The sequence below is a fragment of the Chiloscyllium punctatum genome, chromosome 37 (assembly GCF_047496795.1).
Source record: "Chiloscyllium punctatum isolate Juve2018m chromosome 37, sChiPun1.3, whole genome shotgun sequence".
NCBI classification, from domain to species: domain Eukaryota; kingdom Metazoa; phylum Chordata; class Chondrichthyes; order Orectolobiformes; family Hemiscylliidae; genus Chiloscyllium; species Chiloscyllium punctatum.
The window spans coordinates 58607409-58620788 of NC_092775.1; the positions used below are offsets into that span (position 1 = coordinate 58607409).

At 46.8% G+C, this 13380-nt stretch overlaps 1 protein-coding gene across 3 annotated transcripts in view; it reads left to right on the forward strand.

Moving 5' to 3' along the window:
• Positions 1 to 1808: 1808 nt before the first annotated feature.
• The window catches only part of sys1 (SYS1 golgi trafficking protein), a 32089-nt gene continuing 20517 nt past the window's right edge, over positions 1809 to 13380 (forward strand). For 2 of the 3 annotated variants that reach the window (XR_011954617.1, XM_072556889.1), the window contains exons 1-3: positions 1812 to 2084; positions 5580 to 5897; positions 12708 to 12775. Coding sequence is in view for 2 of the 3 variants with exons in the window: in XM_072556889.1 (XP_072412990.1) it covers positions 5736 to 5897; positions 12708 to 12775 (230 nt within the window). In the remaining variant the exon portion in view is untranslated. Of the gene's footprint in view, positions 2085 to 5579; positions 5898 to 12707; positions 12776 to 13380 lie in introns of all 3 variants that reach the window. The other variant, XM_072556890.1, reaches the window with a different exon arrangement.

The window sequence follows — 13380 nt, forward strand, 5'->3', positions numbered from 1 at the left end:
CAATTTTAACTCCGCTTCCCACTGCCTTTCTGACATGACCATTCTTGGCCTCCTCCATTGCCACAACAAACCAAACTGCGAACTGGAGGGACAACATCTCATCTTCTGCTGGGACAGCCCATAGCCTGGAAGACTCAATATTGAGTTCTTCAAATTCAAATAACCTTCCTTCCCTTCCTCCAACTCCCTTCCCAACCTGTTCCCCCTCCCTTCCAGTCCTCCCAGCCACCTACCGGATTCATTCCTCCCATTACCCTCTACCTGTCATCACCTGTCCCCACCTCACCACCCTGCCCCTGTCACCCCCTTTATCTGCAGGTCCCCCTACACTCACACCCAGTCCTGAAGAAGGGTTACACCTGAACTGTCGAACCACCTGATGCTCTCTGGCTTGCTGTCTTCTTCCAGCCTCCTGCCTGTCGACCTTTTGGGAATTGGAAAACAGAATCAATTTGGCTGGAGCTAAAGAGCAAAATGAGTGCAACTACATTGTTCGGTGTAGTCAATGGACTACTGATTTAATGAAAGGATGCAGAAGGACAAATTAGTAGAAAAATTGTAGAGAAACATTATAGAATAGCCATGACGAGGGACTTTAATTACCATAACATAGGCTGAAATATTGGTCATGTTAAAGGGCAGTGATTGTGTTCAGGATAATTTCATTCAGCAGCATGCGTCAATTCCAAGAAGACATAATGCACTATTAAACGTGGTTCTTGAGAATAAGGTGTGTTAAGTGGATCATATTACAGGGAAATATTTGATTAGACAGTAGTCAGTTTGTCTTAAGTTTAGGATGATGGTGGAAAATGACAATAGCAGATTCAGCACAAGAAAAATCAATGGTCGGGGGAAGCTGACTTCAAAGAGGCAAGATCAGAGCTGAGCAGAACAGACTGGACTGAAAGTTTGGTGGCAAAAATTGCAAATGAGCAATGGTCTACTTTCAAAACAGAGATGGTTCAGTTACAGCCAAATCCATATTATTAAAGAGGGAAAGGCAGAACAATCAATTCCAGAACTTTTGTAGATAATCAAAGGAGATAGCAAGTAAAATAAAGCAAAAGTTTGCTTACAAAAGGTGTCAGGTAGAAATTACAAATGAGAACCAAGAGGAACACAAGGTTCGGGGTGAGGTGAAAAAACATATTAAAGTGAAGAGGTATAATGATTTTTTAAAAATTGGGAGTCAACATAAAGGAAATCCCAAAGTCTTCTTGAGGCATGCAAATAGTCAGATTGATAAAAGGGATACAGCTAATTTCTACATAGAGGAAGGGGTCAGGATGTATGAAATGAATATTTTGCATTTGTCTTTACCAGAGATAGATGCTACTCTGCTACTATTCTGTCACTGGAAAGGTCCCAAATTGATAAGGAAGAAAATCTCTCTAAAAAAAGCTCAACACAACTCATTCCTTAGCGAAATAAAGATAGGATTGAGTCAATGCTATGTGTGTATTGTAGAGTTGCACTTGTTTCCACTCCTGCAATATTTTGGATTAATTTACGTTGGTTTAAATGCGTTGCCATGGTACCCGATAGACGCCATTGTAAATTTACACCGTTTGACGGTATCGGAGCAAATAACTGCAGAGGCTGGAATCTGTACTGAGAACAACAAATACTGGAGACAGAACTGGAACAGATTAGTAACAGGATCGCTGCAGTAAAGACCGTCGGTGTGTTAGAGAGCTCACGTGGTGTGGGGGTAAAGCAGCTTCACACGAAGGAGAAGGCACCAACCGTCCATCACCTGAGGGAGGGGACGGAAGTGACGTCAGACGGGCGCGTGTTTCCGGTGATCCTGGAGGACCCGGATCGAGCTGCGTCGCTTGCTGTTTGTCTTCACCCCTCCCCCCCCACCCGCGGTGCCCACCGACAGAGAGGCTCCCCACCCCCTCACCGGGACCGCACTGACAGGACCCCCACACCCCACCCTGGGGGCGGCAATGTGACAGGGTCCCTTCACCCGACAGGACACCCCCCGGCCCCCAGCCCCCGGCCCCCGGCCCCCGGCCCCCGGCCCCCGGCCGTGAAGGGGCTCCGCTGACCTGCCGTTTCACACGGGGCCTGCCCAGGTAGGTGCTATTTCTCGGGGGTTCTCGGGTGTTGGAGGGCGCCTCCGGTGACAGGGGCCTGCAGCGCAGCCACGAGATCAGGGCTTTCAACACCACCCCGTCCCAACACCACCCCGTCCCAACACCACCCCGTCCCAACACCCTTTCAGCTTCTAACCGTCACCCTCGATCCCTCCGCGCGCCCCCCCCGTCTGTCCCCATCCCGCACACCCCCCCCCCGTCTGTCCCCATCCCGCACACCCCCCCCCGTCTGTCCCCATCCCGCACACCCCCCCCCGTCTGTCCCCATCCCGCACACCCCCCCCCGTCTGTCCCCATCCCGCACACCCCCCCCCCGTCTGTCCCCATCCCGCACACCCCCCCCCCCGTCTGTCCCCATCCCGCACACCCCCCCCCCCCCGTCTGTCCCCATCCCGCACACCCCCCCCCGTCTGTCCCCATCCCGCACACCCCCCCCCCGTCTGTCCCCATCCCGCACACCCCCCCCCCCGTCTGTCCCCATCCCGCACACCCCCCCCCCCCGTCAGTCCCCATCCCGCACACCCCCCCCCCGTCTGTCCCCATCCCGCACACCCCCCCCCCCGTCTGTCCCCATCCCGCACCCACCCCCCCGTCTGTCCCCATCCCGCGCACCCCTCCCCCCCCGTCTGTCCCCATCCCGCGCACCCCCCCCGTCTGTCCCCATCCCGCACACCCCCCCCCCGTCTGTCCCCATCCCGCACACCCCCCCCCCCCGTCTGTCCCCATCCCGCACACCCCCCCCCCCGTCTGTCCCCATCCCGCACACCCACCCCCCCGTCTGTCCCCATCCCGCGCACCCACCCCCCCGTCTGTCCCCATCCCGCTCACCCCCCCCGTCTGTCCCCATCCCGCGCACCCCTCCCACCCCCCGTCTGTCCCCATCCCACAAACGCCCCCCCCGTCTGTCCCCATCCCGCTCACCCCCCCCCCGTCTGTCCCCATCCCGCGCACCCCTCCCCCCCGTCTGTCCCCATCCCGCGCACCCCTCCCACCCCCCGTCTGTCCCCATCCCGCTCACCCCCCCGTCTGTCCCCATCCCGCGCACCCCTCCCCCCCCGTCTGTCCCCATCCCGCTCACCCCCCCCCCCCGTCTGTCCCCATCCCGCTCACCCCCCCCGTCTGTCCCCATCCCGCGCACCCCCCCCCGTCTGTCCCCATCCCGCTCACCCCCCCGTCTGTCCCCATCCCGCTCACCCCCCCCCGTCTGTCCCCATCCCGCTCACCCCCCCCCGTCTGTCCCCATCCCGCTCACCCCCCCCGTCTGTCCCCATCCCGCTCACCCCCCCCGTCTGTCCCCATCCCGCTCACCCCCCCCGTCTGTCCCCATCCCGCTCACCCCCCCCGTCTGTCCCCATCCCGCTCACCCCCCCCCGTCTGTCCCCATCCCGCTCACCCCCCCCCGTCTGTCCCCATCCCGCTCACCCCCCCCGTCTGTCCCCATCCCGCTCACCCCCCCCCCGTCTGTCCCCATCCCGCTCACCCCCCCGTCTGTCCCCATCCCCCCCCCCCCCCCGTCTGTCCCCATCCCGCTCACCCCCCCGTCTGTCCCCATCCCGCGCACCCCCCCCGTCTGTTCCCATCCCGCGCACCCCCCCCGTCTGTCCCCATCCCGCGCACCCCCCCGTCTGTCCCCATCCCGCGCACCCCCCCCCGTCTGTCCCCATCCCGCGCACCCCCCCGTCTGTCCCCATCCCGCGCACCCCCCTCCGTCTGTCCCCATCCCGCGCACCCCCCCCCGTATGTCCCCATCCCGCGCACCCCCCCCCCCCCGTATGTCCCCATCCCGCGCGCACACCCCCCCGTCTGTCCCCATCCCGCACACTCCCCCCCCACCCCCCCCCCGTCTGTCCCCATCCAGCGCACCCCCCCCCCATCTGTCCCCATCTCCTCTCTCCCCCCCCCCCCCCCCCTCGTCTGTCTTCCCTCCTAAAAGGACATCAGTGAATCAGATGGTCTTTCCCTAACAATCAACAGTGGATTCAAGGCCATCATTAGGCTCCTAATTCCAGATTTTTACTGAATTAAATTCTACCATCTACGCTAGTGGGTTCAAGCCAGAGTCCCCAGAACATTACTTGGGTCTTTAGATTCAGTCCAGCGATAACACTGCTGGCCCATCGCCTCCTGTATCCTGGGTACAGAGAGGTGCTCTTATGTGAAACAGTTAAATTCTTGACCTGACAGGATAGATGTTGAGAGTTTGTTTCCCCCTGGCAGAGCCTAAGAGCAGGGGACATTGTCTCAGAGTAAGGGTCTTCCATTTAACACAGATGAGAGGGAATTCTTCTGGCGACAGTGAATCATATAGAATTCTTTATTATGGAGCGCGGTAGAGGGTGCGTTGCTAAGAATATTTTAGGCTGAGATAGATTTTTAATCTTTAATGGAATCCAAGATTATAGGGAAAAGGGCAAGAAAGTAGAGTTGAGCATGATCAGATCAGCCATGATTTAGCTGAATGGTGGAATACTCAATGGGCCAGTCAGTGTGCTTCTGTTCCTGTATCTATTGGTCATCTTCGGGATGGTGTATGACGTTTGTTCTTCCTCATGTTTTACTGTCATGAAATATAGGCAGCATCTAGTTTATCAATAATACAGCAGCCTTGTTGAACATGTGCAAAAGAGCATGTTTCAGTAGATTCAAACCAAGTATAACTTGAAAATTTGTAAATCTGTTTCGTGTGTATATTGCAGTTATGACTGACCAAATCTTTCTCTGCATACTTTTTTGTCAGCTGTGACTTGATTGGTAGCATTGCTCTTTCGGGGTTACAAGGATATGGATTAAAGTCCATACCAGATGCTTTAGCATGAATATGCAGGTCAAAACTCTGTGCAAAACCAAAGTCATGAAACAATGTTGAGTTAATATTGGTCTTGGTTTACAGTGCAGATTCATTACAGTGGTAAGGAGTGTTGCATTGAATTTTTGTTACATTTTGGTTTAAGTACAGTTGAGTTTAAAAAGTTGAGGGGTGACCTAATTGAGGTGTTTAAAATGTTTCTCATTGTTACTATAATTAATCTACTGGCCCTTGTAGAATATCCAGGATAAAATACTTTTAAGATGTTAAAGCTATGCCAGTTAGAAATGAGGCTTGTAAACCTACTTCTCCCCTTCCCATTCCCAAAATGCTGAGAATACTGAAATTTATGTCCAGGCTTAATAGATTTTTTAGGGGAGGGGAGGGGGCTAAGGACATGAAAATATGAAAGACAAGTAAATGGGGTTGAGGTACTGATCAGCCTTGATGAAGTTGAATTGTAGCATGTGTTTGAGGGGGCTGAATGGCTTGTAGCTATCCTAATACTACTGATTGTTAGAAGTTTCTGTGTTTTGCACAGAAATTAGTTTTTTTTAACTAACGTCTCTTAATATTCTCTCAAAGGAGCTATGAATTCATGGTGGCTACTGAATAATATGTTAAATGTTATTTTGCCACAAAAGTATTTGTTTCTCTTTCCCCTTCAGGTGTGGTGAATGCATCTCTCTCCTGGATTTTGCAGCTGTGGCATTTTGAATCTTTCTGCTGGCATTTAGCCCCAGGAAGCATCATGTTCCGAATGACTAAAGACTGAAAGTGATTATTCTTGTTGCTGGTTGTGGTTCACAAAGTGTGCGGTGGGAATGGCCGGGCACTTCCGCAGCTACGTATGGGATCCCATTCTTATCATATCTCAGATTATCCTGATGCAATGCATCTATTACAGTTTCCTCGGCATTTGGTTGGCTGTGGTGGACAGCCTGGTGCAGAACAGTCGCTCACTCGATCAAGTATTTAGTTATGAGGTAAACAAAAATTAAAGCTTTTGAAGTGTGCTTTTTGTTTACACTAGCAGCTCTTCAAAAAAATCTCTCTTTTTGGAGGGGTTTGAACCGGTGGATTTATCCTATTTTCTGGGAAGGAGGTAAAATGAAACATACTATGGATGAGTTGTTCAGACTTTTTTTTTGCTGTAGTGCTTTATAGATTCATAGATGTATACAGTGCAGAAAAGGCCCTTCGACCCATTGTGCCTGCAACAACATAACTACCACTGAAGGTGCACTAATCCCAATTTCCTGTTCTTGTCCCATATCCTTCAATTTAAGATATTTGAAATACTCATCCAAATATTTTTTAAAGTTTGTAAGTTATCCAGCTTTCACTATCTTCCCAGGCAATACATCCCTGATTCCCATCACCCACTGAGTTAAAAGGTTTTTTCCCAAGTCCCCTCTGAGTCTCCTGCCCCTCACTCTAAAACTCAGCCCTTTTGTGATTGATCACTTAACCAAGAGGAACAACTGCTCTCTCTCCATCCAATATTATACAGCTTAATCATGTTCCTCACACACCCCCTCCTGCTCTCTTCTCCCCCCCCCCCCCCCCCCCATATTCTCAGCTCTAAAGAAAAATATAAACCTACCTAGACTGTCCTTATAGCTCAATTTCTCCATGCTATGCAATATCCTGGTGAATCTCTTCTGTACCCCCTCTATTGCTATCGCATCCTTCCTGTCATGAGGTGACAGAACTGCACACAGTATTCCAGTTAGGGCATCAATAATACTCTACGTTCAACATTAACTCCTTGCTCTTGTGCTCTGTCATGACTGATGAAAGCAAGTGTTCCATGTGCTGCCTTTAACTATCCTATTCACGTGTTCTGCTGACTTCAGGTATCTATGAATAATTAACCCAAAGTCTCTCTGTTCCTCTAAGCTCTCCAGTGTCCTTCCATTCATTAAATATGGGGAGGTGATGGCCTAGTGGTATTGTCACTGGACTGTTAACCCAGAGAAGCAAAAGTGAGGACTGCAAATGCTGGAAACCAGAGTTTAGATTAGAGTGGTGCTGGAAAAGCACAGCAGGTCAGGCAGCATCCTGAGGAGCAGGAATGATTCCTGATGAAGGGCTTTTGCCTGTAACGTCTATTTTCCTGCTCCTCAGATGCTGCCTGACCTGCTGTGCTTTTCCAGCACCACTCTAATCTAAACTCTGTTAACCCAGAGATCCAGATAATGTTCTGGGGATCTAGGTTTGAATCCCGTCAGGCAAATGGTGGAATTTGAATTCAATAAATATCTGGAATTAAGAATCTAATGATGGCCATGAATCCATTGTCAGTTGTCAGGAAAAACCCATCTGGCTCGCTACTATCCTTAGGGAAGGAAACTGCCATTCTTAGTTCATATGGCCTACATGTGATTGCAGACCCACAGCAATGTGCTTGACTCTTAATTCCCTCTGGGCAGTTAGGGATGGACAATAAATTGCTTCCTGGTCAGTGATGCCCTCATCCCATGAATTAACAAAAGGGAAAATAAACTACCTCAACTTGGTCATGGATGGCACGGTGGCTCAGTGGTTAGCACTGGGCGAAAGTGAGGACTGCAGATGCTGGAGATTAGACTCCAGATTAGATTGGTGCTGGAAATGCATAGCATATCGCAGCATCTGAGGAGCAGGAAAATCAATGTTTCAGGCAAAAACCCTTCTCAGAAATGAGGCCTCGTTCCTAATGAAGGGATTTTGCCCGAAACATCAATTTTCCTGCTCCTCGGATGCTGCATGACCTGCTGTGCTTTTCCAGCACCACTCTAATCAGTGGTTAGCACTGCTGCCTCACAGCGCTGGGGACCTGGGTTCAATTCCATCCTCGGGCGACTGTCTACGTGCAGTTTGCACATTCTCCCCATGTCTGCATGGGTTTCCTCCATGTGCTCCGGTTTCCTCCCACAATCCAAAGATGTGGAGGTTTAGTGAATTGGTCACGCTAAATTACCCATAGTGTAGGTTATTAGTCAGGGATAAATATAGGGTAAGGGAATGGATCTGGGTGGGTTAGTCTTCGGAAGATCGGTGTGGACTTTTTGGGCTGAAGGGATTTTAGATCTTGTTGTTTCTTCCAAAGTACATTACCTTGTACTTAACCAGTGTTGCTCTGCCCATCTGGCTAACCCATCTATGTCTTCCTGAAACTTAAAACTATCTTCCACTCTACCAATCTTGGTGTCATCCGCAAACTTGCCAAACATTCCACCCACATTTTCATCTCTGTAATTTATGTATATAACCAACAGTAAGAGCCCTAGTACTGATCCTTGTGGTACACGGCCAGGTCCCCAGCCTCCAATCACTCAAACAGCCTTCTACCACTACCCTTTGTGTCCTATTACTAAATCAGTTTCTGATCCATCTTGCCACGTTTCTCTCAATTCCATATGCATTAACGGTCTCGATCAGTCTCCCATGTGGGACCTTGTCAAAGGATTTGATACAATTCATATAAACTATGTCAACTGGACTTCTCTCATCCACACCCTTGATTACATTTTCAAAAAAAATTTCTTACAGATTTGTTAGGCATGGTCTCACTCTGTCAAAACCATGCTGACTATCCCTAATTAACCTGTGTCTTTCCAAGTGGGTGTTGATCACTCCTCCAGAATTTTCTCCAGTAGTTTCCCTACACAGATGTGAGACTCACTAGTCTGTAATTTCCTCGTTCATCTCTACCACCTCTCCTAAAAAGTGAAACCATATTAGCTGTCCCCCAGTCCCCTGGCACTTCCCCTGTGGCCAGAGAGGAATTAGAAATTTGTGTCACTATGACAAGAAAATGTAAGTGATTTTGGGAGGCTGATGGGAGCCAAGTTTTATTGACAGGTTTAAGTTTAGATGTGCGTTTTTTTTAGAATGTTTAACTAAGGTTGTGGTGAGAGGATATTGAGGGAGATTTAAGGTGAAGTTAAGTCTAGTTGAGTGTCATGACTGTTACCAGAGTTTAGTGATGGAGGTGTGGTAGGTAGTTGGAAGGTTGTTCACTCAGGGAATGAGCTGACAACTTGGGCAATGACATTCAACACTGGAGCAGGTTGCGAGGTAGCCTTCAATTAATTTTATACATTTTTTTTTCTCTGATCCATGATGTTAATGATTTGGACCCTGCTGGATGGCTTAATATTAACAATTTTTGAGAGTTAAAGGCTCAGGAGTAAACTTGACACAAAATCAGGAATAGAGTCAGTCCCCTTAAGGAATTTGTGTTTCATTCATGCAAGCAACTTTGTAACTGACAAGGTGTAGATGTTTAGCTTTTCATTTTTCCTTTGATTATTAGCCTACAAAGAGGGTTCAGATGTTAGGTAAATTTGCATTCTCAAAATAATGTTTAGGCTATGCTCCCAACAAAGAAAGAAGTTTTCTAGCTTGGAAGGTAAAAGGTCAGTATGATGTGTCCTGCCATGAACAATGACCACAATTCCACAGGTAGTGTGTACATGACAGAACACTATCTTATCTACTTCTTTCCTGACAGTGAATGCACACTGTGCAGTTTGATGCTTCACTTCTGACACTTGCAGAATGAAGAATGGCATGAAAGGATGATGCCCTATACCCTACTCTTCGATATCTATGACCCTGCCTTCTTTGCACATTCATAAAGTTTATCTGCATTTTGGATCAGCTGGCAAAGTTTGACAATCTGTCCAGTCTGAAAGTATCACCAACAAAACCGTGATTGTGATTGGATGGTAACATTTTCACCCTTAATTACATCCCTCTGAAAGTGGTGAGCAAATTCTGTTACTTTGGGTTCATAGAGTCATTCAGCATGAAAACAAATCCTTCAGTCCAACTAGTCCACGCGACCAAGTTTTCCAAACTAAACTAGTCGCACTTGCATGCATTTTGCCAGTATTCCTCTAAACCTTTCCTATTCATGTAGCAATTCAAATGTCATAGAGTCATAGAGATGTACAGCATGGAAACAGACCCTTCGATCCAACTAGTCCATGCCGACCAGATATCCCAACCTAATCTAGTCCCATTTGCCAGCACCCGGCCCAGGTCCTTCTCAACCTTCCTATTCATATACCCATCCAGATGCTTTTTCAATGTTCAATGTTAATATTAAGCCATCCAGCAGGGTCCAAATCATTAACATCATGGATCAGAGAAAAAAAAATGTATAAAATTAATTGAAGGCTACCTCGCAACCTGCTCCAGTGTTGAATGTCATTGCCCAAGTTGTCAGCTCATTCCCTGAGTGAACAACCTTCCAACTACCTACCACACCTCCATCACTAAACTCTGGTAACAGTCATGACACTCAACTAGACTTAACTTCACCTTAAATCTCCCTCAATATCCTCTCACCACAACCTTAGTTAAACATTCTAACATGTTGCAGTTGTACCAGCCTCCACCACTTCCTCTGGCAGCTCATTCCATACGCGGACCACCCTCTGCGTGAAAACATTGTCCCTTAGGTCCCTTTTATATCTTCCCCTCTCACCCTAAGCCTATACCCTCTAGTTCTGGACTCCTTCACCTCGGGGAAAAGACCTTATCTGTTTACCCTATCCATGCCCCTCATGATTTCATAAACCTTTGAGGTCACCCCTCAGCCTTCGCTTCAGGGAAAACAGCCCAAGCCTATTAAACCTCTCCCTGTAGCTCAAATCCTCCAACCCTGGCAACATCCTTGTAAATCTTTTCTGAACCCTTTCAAGTTTTACAACATCCTTCCAATAGGAAGGAGACCAGAATTGTACACAATATTCCAAAAGTGGCCTAACCAACGTCCTGTACAGCCGCAACATGACCTGTCTTTTAAATGTTGTAATTGTACCTGCATCGACCACTCCGCCTGGCAATTCATTCCACATACAAACCACCCTCTGTGTCAAAATGTTTCCCCTCGGGTCCCTTCTAAAATCTTTCTCCGCTGCCCTTAAAAGTATACTCCCTAGTTTGAACTCCTCCCCCACCCTAGGGAACTGACCTTTGCTATTCACCTCATCTATGCCTCTCATGATTTTATAAACCTATAAGGTCACCCGTCAACCTCCTACACTCCAGTGAAACTATCCCAGCTTATCTTTATAACTTAAACCATCCAGTCCCCAGCATCCTGGTAAATCATTCTGTTCAATAGCAGGGCGACCAGAGCTGTATAGAGTACTCCCAAAGGTCGCTTCACCAATATCCTGTACAACTGCAACATGTCCCAACTGCTATATTTAATGTTGACAAGCAATCTGTCTTGATGCAGAATTTGATGTGTGCGTAATGAAATTTGTTACCGCCTTTGGCTAATCCTCAATATTCATGCAATAACATCAACCTGGCATCTGAGGATGTGCTGGCCAACTTGCAGCTATCATGAAAAGCAACTCTAACTTGCATCTCCAGTATTTGTAACGCATTCTAGATATTTCATGAAAGGGCAAAGATCATATGAGGCAAGTCTCTCAAAGGCAAATCTCCCAAGCACTAATAGAATTATGGAAGGATGTTTTCTCTCTTTGACAGGGAGTGGGCATGTTGGTGAGAAGGATGTGAGAAATATCCATTGATTTTTTTTTTGTCCATTAAGTGCTTCCTTCAGTAGTCTGATCATTTGCAAGGTATAATTGCACTTTTTAGTAGTTTTTGAAATAGCCTTTTTGTTTCTTCTGATCTAGAGAGATTACTGAAACATAACTGATGAAAATTCATAAGTTGTCTTTTGGGCAGTAATGTAACTATTAGAACTCAAGCTTTTGTGGCACCATATGGGTCAGTTATGATAGCAGAATACAGAAAGCAGAGGCTTAGCACTGAACAGCTATCCATTTTGTATTGTGTGGGAGGTTTGCAGTAAAAGTCATAATGACATTGCAATACCTAATCCATATCAAACTTTGAGAGGTTCTTCTACTTTACACTATCAGAGGTATATATTTTTTTCTTGAATAAAGTTCATTTTTCCTCTAAGCAGCAAATTCAATAATTCTTTGTTATCCATTTTTTTGTTACCTAACAGTAATAGCTGTCTGACCTTGAGCTGTGCTAATCTAAAGCAATTAAAACTTGTATCTTTTAAGGAGACAAGGTTGCTTAAACTTTTTCTCTCCGCTTTCCAACAGTGTAATGTATCGTGCACACACAGTCCACAATTCCTGATGCTACTTGTTACTGTTTCAAAAATACTGTTAACTTAAATAATGCTCAGTAGATCAATTGGTGTCATTAAACAGAAATGCTTGTTAACTTCACATGCCTCCATCATGCATAACTGAAATCCCAGTGGCAGCACTGTAACCTGAGAACAAAGGCATTGAAAGATTCAGTGATCTATTTGTATTGAATGGTCATATGTATCTACATTTAAGTGAAGTATCTAAGTTGAATATCTCTAGATGTTTGTGCGTTCCCCTACTCTTATATTTTATAATTTAAAACTGGTCACGAACAGCAAAAGAATTAAATTGCCTATGCATCTGAAATACTTAACTAGGTTTTAATTTGTTGTTAAGCCTTTGCTCTGAATAATTCTCCAACCCAGATAAGCCTGCATCACTACATGCAGCATACAGGATTGAATTATGCCAACTGGAGCCTGGAGGGAGTAGTATGTGAACTGCGTGTTCCTCTTCAAACACCACATTTCTTTTTAAATTTCAATTGTCTTTTGCAACACAGTGGATATACTCTGTGGTATACCTTGTTACCAGCTTCAAGCAGAATCTGTTTGTGTTGTATTTGATGGTATCTCAATAGTGGTTTGGTCTTTGCGTGTGTTTTTAAAAAAAATTCTGTTTATATTGGTCCTGTTTGTAACTTAGGTGCTGGGATTTTCCACAGCTCAGGGAAGGCTATCGATGATGGCATTTGTCCTCAATTCACTCACATGGTGAGTACATACACAACTGTTGAAAAAGAGACCGTAGCAGTTTGCAGACTACTTAATGTAATGATGTGGAAATGTTGCTGTTGGATTGTGGTGGACAAAGTTAAGAGTCTCATGACCTCAGGTTGTAGTCTAACAGGTTTATTTAAAATCACAAACTTGCAGAGCGCTGCTACTTTGTCAGGTGAAGTCGCTTCACATCCGAAAGCTTGTGATTTCAAATCAACCTTTTGGACCAAAACCTAGTGTTGTGACTTCCTGCCGAATGTAATTTAGAAGATATCAATTGCATAACATTATCTTATCTCCCTCTCTGACCAATTCTTCGTGCACCTACCCCAGATTTAATTAATTTAATTCCAAATATTGGACATCACAGTGCAGATTTATGGAATTGTTGCAGCACAGTAAGCTGCAGTTTTGCACTGGTTCTCTGAAGAAGCAGTTTATCTTCTGCCATTTCCTTCCTATGTAAATCTTGACCGGTGGGGGGGGGAAATCAAATGATCACTAGAATTACCAGTTAAACCAGCTGCCATTTGTTTGTATTTCATTAACTTTTTCAACATAGCCTTCTAACTGGGTTTCCTTATGTGCCAACTTAGAGA